This window comes from Moschus berezovskii, chromosome 8, assembly GCF_049115385.1.
Source record: "Moschus berezovskii isolate FMDL1 chromosome 8, NW_MosBer_1.0, whole genome shotgun sequence".
NCBI classification, from domain to species: domain Eukaryota; kingdom Metazoa; phylum Chordata; class Mammalia; order Artiodactyla; family Moschidae; genus Moschus; species Moschus berezovskii.
Window position 1 is genome coordinate 65,136,983 of NC_142467.1, and position 11,454 is coordinate 65,148,436.

The 11,454-nt window shown below is 54.5% G+C and overlaps 1 protein-coding gene across 1 annotated transcript; it reads left to right on the forward strand.

Annotated features, from left to right (window-relative positions):
• The first annotated feature begins 1,179 nt into the window (after positions 1 to 1,179).
• On the forward strand, positions 1,180 to 9,565 carry CXCL14 (C-X-C motif chemokine ligand 14). Its single transcript, XM_055431062.2, has 4 exons — positions 1,180 to 1,453; positions 1,630 to 1,735; positions 5,337 to 5,450; positions 8,385 to 9,565. Exons 1-4 carry the CDS (start codon positions 1,390 to 1,392, stop codon positions 8,398 to 8,400), a joined length of 300 nt encoding a protein of 99 aa, XP_055287037.1. The 5' UTR covers positions 1,180 to 1,389; the 3' UTR covers positions 8,401 to 9,565.
• The last annotated feature ends 1,889 nt before the right edge of the window (positions 9,566 to 11,454 follow it).

Consider the following 11,454-nt stretch of genomic DNA (forward strand, 5'->3'; position numbering starts at 1 on the left):
TGATTCATGGGGTCGCAAAGAGTCAGACACAACTGAGCAACTGAACTGAACTGAACTGATACACACATAGACGCACATCAACACGACTGAAGTGATTTACAGCACAGCACATACACACGCATGTACACATGTATATACACACACATATACTATATACGCTGCTGCTGTATACACAAAATATCATAGATATGCATAAAATAATGATGCCAATAGGTAACATTTCCTGGGCACTAACTGCTGGTCAGGTACTCAAATGCTTTCCAGCTCTGATCTTACAGGATTCTCACAGCTGCACTGTGACTCCTCCCACCCTAGAGAGGATGAGAGTGGCTTAGAGTGGTTAAGTCACCACTGGTAAGTCATCATGGAATTCCATGACTGGAATTTCTGTCATCATGCCTGGGTCCACACCACACTACACATCCTGGCACAATGTCCATAGCATGGACTTCATCCAGATGGCTATCACTGTCATGTCTCCCTGCCCAGCCACCACTTAAGTTTTAAGAATGATGTGACAGTGGAACCTGTGATGGCCTGTGGAACCGCATACTTTTGGAAGCCTTCCTTTCAGAGGAACCAAGCGTCTCACACACGCTCTTTGAGTCCGCTTCAGGATCACAGGACACGGCTGCACTGCTGTACATCCTTCCTGTGACCACTCTCCAAACCTGGCCTGTGCTGTGGCCACGAGGGCTGTTGGCCCAATAGAGACAGCTCACGCCCTAGAGTCAGGCCTGCTGGCACTCACACCTGGCACCTGCCCCAAATCCCTTTCAGGTCTCCTCAGAAAATCTGGGCCTCGGGCCTGGGTCTCCCAGCGCGGCTCACGACAGCCGGCCAGAGGGAACCTTGCTAATCAGAAAAGCCGTGCCCTTAAGCAGCCTCTCTCCACCGTCAAGTGGCGCTGGGCATTGGCTCTGTGTGCCTGCCAGACCCTGGGTGTGCAACTGTGTGAAGGAGAGAGTGTGTGACAGCGAGAGGGTAGCGGATGTGAGCTTTGGAGGAGCGAGTGCGCGCGTGGCTCCGAGTGTGCGCTGCTGCGATCGCGGTCCGGGGCGGGCGGCGGGCGGGGAAGGTCTCCTCCCCGCGCCGCGTTGAGAAATCTCAGTGAGTCACCGAGTGGTTCTGCATATTAATGAGCTCGCTCGCAGCGAGGGCAGGAGCGGATTTAAAAGAGGCCCGGGCGGGAGGAGGGAGGCTGTGGAGAGAGCCCAGAGCCGAGCGCACAGCGCGCTGCGCTGCCACAGCCCCGAAGCTCCCACCGACGGGCGCAGCGGCAGTGAGCGGAGCCGGGAGGCGCGCTCCGGGCAGAAAGAGCCGAGCACGGCATACGGACGCGCGGGCGCCCTCCCCGAAAACCTGCTCGCGCCGCGCCTCTCGGCCAGCATGAGGCTCCTGACCGCCGCGCTGCTCCTGCTGCTCCTGGCGCTGTGCGCCGCGCGCGTGGACGGTGAGTGCCTGGGAGGTCCCTGGGCGCCGGCCCGGCCCGTCCTGGGGAACCCCCAGCGCCAACTGCTAAGCGTCCCGGAATCCCGGAGGGTCTGGGCGGGCATCTAGGGTGGTCAGTGAGTTGCGATGGCGACCCCGCGCGCAACTGAGCGATCCCCCGCGCGCTCTCTCTTTCAGGGTCCAAATGCAAGTGCTCCCGAAAGGGACCCAAGATCCGCTACAGCGACGTGAAGAAGCTGGAAATGAAGCCAAAGTACCCGCACTGCGAGGAGAAGATGGTTATGTGAGTTCTCGCTCTTCGCCGTGAGCCTGTGCTCGCTGCTCTTAAACCCGGTGCTGGGGCACAACTTGGGGCTGGGTCAGCCTAACAAACCTTTCTCTCAGCCTTTGTCAAGGCCTTGGCGAGCCTTTGCAATTGCCCAGCGAGTCCTTAGGACGCTGGCACGGCAGTCTGGAAGAGTTTGAATAAAGGGTCACAGTACTGTGCTCCGGAAACAGCCTCTCCCCTGAGTTCACCCTTGCTAGGTTTCCGACGGATAGCCTAGGTGTGGCACAGCCCACCTTTCTAGGGCAATCCAGGGTTAAATGGTTTCCCTGTGCCAACTTAGAACAACCAAATTGAAGTCACTCAAAATACACCCAGAACTATTAAACTTGAACCCAAACTGTGAGGCGTCCTGCCTTCCTGTTACTGGGGAGAAGATTAAAACAAACATTGTCTGAAGTCCTAGGAACCTCCTTTCAGGGCCTTTTTCTGGATGGGGGACTATGGCCATCTGGTTTTTGGCTTCCAGCGATTCCTCAGTCTCTGACACCAGCTGGACTTCTGCGGGTTCCTGTGGAAAGGGCTCTGCTGGGGTTAACATGCCATGAGGCTGGAGCGCTGTTTGGTGGGGATGCAGAGAATATTTTAAAAAGTGGGGCAGAGCAAGAGAACACTGAGTTTCCTTGCTCCTCTGCCTTCCCAATTAACCACTTGAGGCCAGCACCACTGTTTCCCCATCAATACGCTCTTGGCCAGGAAGGGAGCCCTTGGCAAACCCGCTACCAAATATCTGCCACGGACCATTGGCCCCTCTTCCCCTCCCCCAGAAACAGGACACACTTTATTCTCAGTCTGGGCAAGTGCCTTCCATTCACTGGCCCTGCTGGCCCAAAGGCCTCCACACAGTGTCTGCACGGCAGCTCTCACCGCCAACCCCCTCCCACTGCCACCTGGGGGCTGCACAGTGGGGCTGAAGTTAGGGGAGTTCAGAAAATACTGGGCCTGAGCTGAATCCCTCTGCCTTCTTTCCTGGGTACCTAAGGTGAATCCTATCCCCGCCCCTTACCTTGCAGACCAAGGTCCAGAGAAACTGCCAGAAAAGGTGGGGGTCCGGAGGTCACACAGTTGAGGGAAGAGCTACAAGCCTCTCAGGGTTTTCAGCTCTCTCAGGCTGAAAATGACAGGGATGTGGCAAGTTAACGCTGCATTCCTCTCAGTGCTGAAGGATGCCCCACACACCAAGCTGAGCTACTGAGTCCTCACAGGAGAAATGGAATAGGATATGAGGTGTAGTGATATCTGCAAAGGACAGAACCTGCCGTCAGCAGGCTTGCTCTTTTTCATAGCTACACTTTTCAGAATAGAAAGGAAACTGACAGCCAGGCAAGTGTGTGAGAAGGCTTTATGTAGCCTTGTGAAAACTTGCAGGGGCCTCAGGAGACCCCTGCACACAGTGACCCTCTTCTAAACCTCCACCTCACACCCAGGACCCAACCCCGGTCCCTGAAGAGCTGGAGGTCTTCTCCCTTCTTAAGCTCCTAGAGCTCTTCAGACTGCACGAGGGACCAGCGTTTTTGGCCAAAGCAGGTTTTTAGCCCCAAAGCTGAACTAAAGGAAGTTTTCCAGTTCGCCCTGTGTCACCTAGACATCTCTGATGAGGCTCAGGGTGCTTTGCAAGTGGGAGTCCTTGCCCTCAGAAGGATCCAGGAGAGTCAAGATTCTAGAAAGGGCAATCTGTTTCACGTACCCCCTGAGCTGTTGCCGAAACCCTCAGTATCCCAGAACAGCTAAGGACAAGGACACAGGGCCCAGAGTTTCTGCATAATTGCTGGGGGCAGAAATCCTTACGTCTTTACCCCACAACTAAGTTTCCAAGTCCCCGTTTTATGACTGAGCATTTGAGCTCTGTGGGGTCCTCCCCTGCTGCCCCAATCTTCAGGATGTGGGATCCTCAGCCTGCACACGGAGCTAACTGAGGAGGGGGTTTTTATCTGGCTTGGCCACAGCCTTTTATTCCAAGTGCGAAAGCATCATTGTAGGCAGAGAGCCACACACAGGCTAAATTCCTGTGGAGCAACCAGGCACCGTGGGGGAGGGAACTGGATCCCACTCCACAGCAGTGCCCCACACTTGAGATCTGGCGCAAGGGACCCAGGCAGTCCCAGGTCTCGCAGAGAGGGCAGGCGAAGGCAGGAGCCAGTCACCTGGCATTAGCACAAGGCCTGTCCCTGCCCTGGGAGGCTGAGGCCATGTTGAGGGCCCAGAAACTCAGAGCACAGGGAAGGGAAGAGAACCGGCTGCCCAGAAATACTCTGTCTGCACTGAGGTATCACAATTCGATTTCCTCTCCCGGTCAACTGGCAGACCCAGAGTTCATGGCAACCCTGATCCTTTCTAGAACCTGGCCCGGGCACCCTGACACTTCAGTTAGGAACCAGCGGGGTGCTAGCAGACCTCACTCCCTCCCTTCCCACTCCTCCCACCCCACCCTCCAACCACCTCTCTCTGCCCCCTCAGCCTGCACCCCAGCACCCAGTCCACCACCACACCTCCCTCCAGCATGCGACCTCCCAGGGAGTGACAGCCTTGCCTCTTACCTTCCCTTCTTCCATGTTCACTAGCTGGTCCCTCGTTCTTGAACACCATCCTTCCTCCCTACCCGAACTCCTGCCACCCTGGCCCAGTCCTGGCTGAGAAGGACACGGCAGTTCTGGGCAGCAGCCTCTCCTGCCCTCCCCCGCTCCCAGCCTGGACCTCACACCTTAAGGCTTCTCCTTGGCCATCCTGTCTTCCATGACAATTGCTGATAACAGTAACTGTTCATTGTGCTAGGCAATTTGCATAGATTATATCTCTAACCATCTCAATAACCCTAAGAGGTAGGTCCTATCATTATACCCATCTTATGGATGAGCAAACTGGGTTCAAAGAGGTTCCCACAGATAGATCTGGGATGCAAACTCAGGCTCTACACTCAGTACAAAGCCACCTGCTTCTCTACCATGTGGCTAGATCTCCACTGGTGGATAGAGGCCTGAAGGGCAGTCTTATTTTCCTGCCCAAGGGTGAGATAACTGGGACTTCACACTCAGGAGTCAGAATGGGCTTCAAGGCCAACAAGACTCAGCTTCAAGGTCAACAAATGCTCAGCCCCAGAACAATCTGCAGAGGATCCAGGGAACTAGGGTTTAGAAGATCAGACAGAGACCACAGCACATTCAAGCCCAGCCATGGAGTGCCTCAAATCCAAGGAATGAGGTCTTGGCACGTGTACCATGCTGGCGTTAGCTCTTTCCACCTCTCCATCCCAGGTTCGGAGGACCTAGAAGGGTCCCCTGACATTTGTTCCCTAAGGGAGGCATGAGTGCTGTGGGGGGACTCTCCCAGACTCCAGGAGAAAAAGTGAGAGCCCATCACTCTGTACAAGGCTAGACCTGAATGTGGAGTCAGATTACGGGGACAGCCGGAACCTTTTATGAAAGAACCAGGGAGTGCAGCATATGGGTAGGGCTCTTTGAAAGGAGGCAGGAGGCCACGCCTCTCAGTGCCCTGAGGGGGGCCACTCGGAGGGGCTGTCATTCAGGCTTCTCAATCGCCTGCCCGCCCTCCTCCATTCCAGCATCACCACCAAGAGCGTGTCCAGGTACCGGGGTCAGGAGCACTGCCTGCACCCCAAGCTGCAGAGCACCAAGCGGTTCATCAAATGGTACAACGCCTGGAACGAGAAGCGCAGGTATGGCCCGCCGCCCCCCCGCCCCGCCCGCCTTCTCCCCCATCCTACCAAACCCGGACCCTCGACGCCCTCGAGGTCGTCTAGCTCGTCTAGGGCATGAACGCCCTCCGCAGCTGTCTCAGTGGGCAGATGCCCAGACGCTGCTCACGCACTCCCAGGGCCAAGGGGCTCGCCGCTCGGTGCTGCGCTTACTGGTCTCCTGGATGGCTGTAAGCATCAAAAACCGATTCTTTAGTGCACTAAAGCTTGTCTCATTCTATTGTGATATGTGATAGTCTTAACTCCTCTCCTTGTTTAAGTAACTTAAGTTTTCTGACCCCTAGTTTCCCCCTGTCAAGCGGCTGGATGACCACCTGGCATGGCTCTCTCAGTGATTTGTGTGGTTTGGTGAAACACGATTGCTTAAGGTTCATTAACTCTAAAACTGGCTACAACCGCAAGATGATGGGGATAACTCCTTGCCAACCACACTGTCTTCCCTCAAGGTGCCCCATGCCCCTCTGCTGCCCAGAAACCTGATAAACTCCTTCTGCTGCAGGTGCAGGGAGGGACCTTGGGCTTGACCCTTTAAAATCAGAGCCACTCTTACCCTAGGGGGCAGCAACGGCCAGATGACCAGAGCCCTGAAACAGATGTCTGCCCTCTCTGGGCTGTTTCCCTATTTTCAGAAAAGAGCTTTCAGAGTCAGATCTTCCTGGCTCTGATCTCCTCGGGTCCCATGTCTGGCTTCAATGGGCAGACAAGTTCCCAACTCCCCTGTGCTTCCTAAAGGTGAGCCTGTCCTAGAGCAGACCTGCCTCTCACACACTCAGAGCCTGTTTACACTGTGTTCGCAGAGCATGATTAGGGAAGTGTGCACACACATATACACATATGCATGCACACACACACATACACACAGGTGAGCTCCTCAGGAGCTGGTGCCTGCACCTCATCCCACAGGGGGGCTCAGTGGGGGTGGGGAGTGACTCGTCTGGGAGCACAAGTCAGGAAGCTAGGTCTTCTGGTGTCACCTTCCCCTCCTACAGCAGTGCCAGACCCCCCTCCCGCCCCACTTCCACCTACCAGCAGGCCCTTCCAGCCTAAGCACTGCCCACGACCAGCTCTCCACAGTTGACGCCTGGGCCCATCCCCGGTACCTGGGTCTTTTGTGCTGCTCCAAAACTGCCTCATCTGCAGTTGCTCGAAATAGGAAGTGATGAGAGCGAGAGATTATTTTCTATAAAATCTGATGAGAATGAAGCCCTCTTTCTGGTCAGGGCAGGCAGCTCACATGACACACGCAGGACGTGTCCTGTCCAGTCCCGTCCAGTCACCCTCCAGGCCCTGCGTCATCGAAAGTGGAACGAGGCTACTGCAGAGTCAGTTCGCAGAAGCGCTGGCAAGTCTTTGTCAGGTTGCTGGGAGATTCCGGCTTTTGTGCACTTTGTCCCCTACCCCTCCACCTGGGGCCACAGCTTTGAGGAAAATAGGGCAGGTCTGGCCCATGCAGTCCTGCTCTTTTTGTTCCTGCAGATTCCATGGATGAGAGCATAAGGGCACCTCTGCTCCCAGGCCTCCCATCACTTTCTTACAAAACGAGCTCATCCGTCCTTCCTAGCTTCCCACGGGGCACTAATGGTAAAGAACCTGCCCACCAATGCAGGAGACACGAGAGACGTGGGTACAGTCCCTGGGTTGGGAAGATCCCCTGGAAGAGGGCCTGGAAACCCACTCCAGTATTCTTGCCTGGAGAATCCCATGGACAGGGGAGTCTGGTGGGCTACAGTCCATGGGGTCACAAAGAGTCGGACACGACTGAAGCGGCTTAGCACCACATGCCCTCCTTCCTGGAAAAGGAGGTGGGCATTCCCTTGTCCTCCTCACCTCCCCTTCCTCTATAAAGGTTGAAAATGCCTCGGTGGAAACAAAGGAACTTTTTTTTTTTCTTGGCCACACCACACTGCATGTGGAATCTTAGTTCCCCCATCAGGGATCATACCTGCATCCCTTGCATTGAAATGCAGGATCTTAACCACTGGACTGCCAGGGAAGTCCCAATAAAGGAACTATCTTAAAGTCATCTTTGCCGAGAGAGAGAGAGAGAATCCTGAACCTTGAAGAGAGCCAGGGGAAGGCAGCAGCCAACTCAGGCTATGGGCACGCCTAGGGAGCTCCCCGAAGCTCAGAGCCCAGAGCCTTCACTGCCGCCAGAAGCAGAAGCATCAGGCATTTGATTTCAGTGCCTAATTACTCAGAAATCAGAACCAAGGCAGAGGGAGCGATGGACTCTGAATGTGACATGTGACCCCACGGCAGGCAGCCATGAGGCAGGAGGGAAGGAATTTAAGGACCTAAACAGAGCTGGCTGGGGAAGTGAGGGGGAAAGGCAGCTTGGGAGTGCTCACAGGCCTGATAACTGCTAGAGGAAGTGACCTGGCGCCCCTGGCCAGGTGACAGCTGCAGCCCCACCAACCATCCTTGGGTCTGAGGCACTGCCTTCTAGAAATGGGATTTTTTTTTCTGGAGGACACGTATTATTGGACAAAACACAAAGATGCAAGCCTAAATGGAGGGAGGGGCGCCTCTGTCCCCTCCCCTCCACGTCTGCACTGGAGACAGATGCCATTCCCACCACTGACATTCAGTGTGCAGCGGGCTGACTGTAAGTCTCCTGTACCTGGTCTCCTCATACACCAGGATGGTTTGCTTCCTAGAGCTTTGAGGATAAAAAGACACTGCAGAGGTGGAAGCTGTTTAGAAAGGTCAAAGCCGGGTTCAGGGGAGCTTTCATGGCCATGTGAGGGCCTCTTCTGTGATGTCCCTGCTTCTCCCCAGCTCCTGTGGTCCTGGGAGAGGCACTCCCCAGGCCAGGTGCAGAGCAGCTCAGACACCAGCCTGTGTGTTACCTGCCTCATGTCCTGAGCCACTGACATGGGTGTTTTCTCTTCCCAGGGTCTACGAAGAATAGGGTGAAAAGTCCCTGATGGGAAAACTTCACACCAGTTGGGAAACAAGCAAAGGACTTTGCAGATTCAAAAAACAAACCCTTTCTTTCTCACAGGCATAAGACACAAATTAAATATTGTTACAAAGCACTTTTCACAGAGGGTCAGTTTTTACATTTTATAGCTGTGTGCAAAAGGTTTCCAGATGTGAGATCCTTCTCTTGAGCTCCAGATTTCATCACAAGCCTCTTTTTACCGAAAAGTGGGGAAACTCATGCCTTTCCTTTGTATAAAAAAAAAAAAAATGCTTTTTTTTTTTTGTATTTGTCCAGACATCACTGTACATCTGAGCTTTATAAGCGCCTGGGAGGAACAGGGAACTTGGTTGAGACATTTCATAACAGCATCGCTCTCTTCCTAGTGCAGGAAGCTTCTGCTCAGAAGTCCTGGCGCCTCGGCACAGGGGCCACGAGCTCTCCTGGGCTCACGGCCGGTCACAGCCGTGGGGGGACTCAGCAGCGGCCCCAGTCACAGGACAAGCCAGAGCGGATTTCTCTGCATCTGCTCTTTGACGAACTCAAGTTCGGCTGTCAGAGAAATATGCTTTATCCCTGCGGTTAATTTTTACACATCCTTGGAAACATTTCCAAGATCCTCGGATGGTGAAGCAGATAGATGGTCCTTTAGGAAGGGGTTGGGTCTTCTCTCCAACGTGAGCATTTGTGAAAAATTCACCACTTCAATCTTTCATGCTTTGAAAGCCCCTGAAGTTACTGACACTGTCAGTGAAAATCTTAGGAGAAAACTTAAATCTATACAAATACATGCACAGTATACAACTACAGACACACATGCTGCTGACGAGCAAGAGCCTTCAAAGCCTGTTTCTTTCCCTCTTGACAATGGAATATGCAGTACTAAAGCAATCTCTCTGTGATTCCCCATGCAACCCTTCAGTGTTAAACAGTGCAGTCTTCTGCTGGTGCAGTCCTCTTTAAGATGACCACATGCCCTTCCCTTTGTAAATACACTCTTAGGAAGGCCAGCCCTACACGGGCCCCTTCATTGTACGCCGCATCGCTCTATGGTGTCATATGCTATGTAAATGTCAGGAACCATTAGCACTGCATGCAGGTTTGATATTCTTTCTAAGACGAAAAGAAAAGTAATAAAATATATTTGAAATGTACCAAAATTCTAGAGTACTGACTTTTTTTTTCTATTTAATTAAGGCAGGATGACAATCAAATGTTTACTACATCCTGAATAAACAGGGACAAAGGTACTGGGAAGGAAAACTGGTGTTTCCCAGACACCAGTCGGCACTGTCACTGCTGTGGAATGTCCTAAAGACAGAAACCCAGGTCTCAAGGCTGTTGATTCTTCCCTGCCTGACTCCCACACCTGGGCCAGGTTCATCAGAACAGAACTGTAGGGTCAATTTAATGTTCCCACTTGGGGCAGGGAACAGAAAGGGGACCAGTTAGGAGCCCTGTGGTCCAGGGCCTCAGGATTCTAGTGGGACTCAGGCAAAGGCAAGAAGTGCCCACTTGGAGGTTCCAGGGCTCCAGGACCAGGCTGTGCGGGAGCCACAGCCAGCACGATGTTGGGGGTCCCTTTCTGCTCCGGCAGGATGGAGATGATGTGTGCACACACCTCATGGCGCCTCTGGAAACTGAAGGAGTTAATCCACGGGAAGCGCTCAGGATGCCAGGGCACGGTGAACACTCAGTAAACGTCCACAAGACCAGGCCACTTTGTGTTCTGCACAAACTGTCCTCGGCCCCGCACCTCATGTATCCCAGTCAGCCAGGCCCTGAAACAGGCCTCTCTGTGCCCACCTGGACCCCCACTCTCCACAGCACTGCCCAAGTGACATGCCTGGCTCTGCAGTTTCTGTCCGCCTCACCAGGAGCCAGGCACCCATGTCTCTCCACCTCTGAGGATGGCTTCCCGGCTCTGCCAGCATTTACCAGGATGCACAGCAAGGACCCTGCCTGAGCACCTCCTCAGCAAGGCGCTTTTGCCTCCTTTCTGTCATCTCCTGGCACTACCAAGTCCCACCAAGTGTGAGCCTGACAAAACTAAGGCCCAGGGAAGTTACAGAAGCTGCCCAGGCTCACCCCTCACACCACTCCAACGGCTGGCAGTCTCTTTGCTGAGAGAAGCAGGACAGGGTGGGCCAAGGCCACGCTGGGCAGCTGACCATGAATGCCTGGTGTGGTCCTGCTTTCCCTTCTTTATGGGGAAAGAAGGGAGACTAGACAGGGAAGCCGAGGCACCAACAGGCAGGACAGGGGAGCCGCAGTGTGAGGGCGGGGGAGAGCAGAGGCCGGGCCCCTCTCCCCCAGGAGCTCTGAGGCCTGCTTGACCCCAGATCAGCACACCGTGCTGGGGTGGGGCCTCACCAGGACAGGGCCCCCATAAGAAACTTGACTGCAGGATCCTCCCTGGCCTCCCCGAAATCCCACCCTTCTCCAGCCCAGCCCTGCCAATGCAAAGGCCTCTCCACCTGATGGCATGACGACCGGCGGTGTAGGATTCTCGGTGCCGATCCCTGAGTTGCACACTTTGCCCTCCACTCCCTCTAGACACACTACACTCGTCTCCCCACCCGAGTTCAGGGTTCTACTTTATCCCAGCATCTCCTCCTCCAGCCCTGCTGGCCCACGAGTCTTGTCCCTTCTCTGACCTCGCAAGTCACTGACTGGCTTCTTAAAAACAGTATGTCCCCCAGCAGTGGGCCGAGCACTAGCCCCGACATTTGCCCTGCTGCTCACTCTCCACCCTCCCAGCAGCGCTGTGTCGGAGGTGTCCAGAGAGGGACACGGTTTGCATGAGAAACACAGGAGTGAGAGTGAGGGGACCTGGACCTCAGGCTCTGCAAGAGCAGGAGCAGAGGTCTACAAGCAAGCATCTCACCCCTGCACGGACTGAATGCCCCTGGGGAACAGAGGTTGGGGATGCTTCGTGGATGGCCTGGACCCTGTCCTCCAGCAGACAGGCACCAGCGGGACCACTAAGAACAGGATCTCAGCATCAAACTTTGCCAAACATTAGGAGGGCCCCACAGTGCC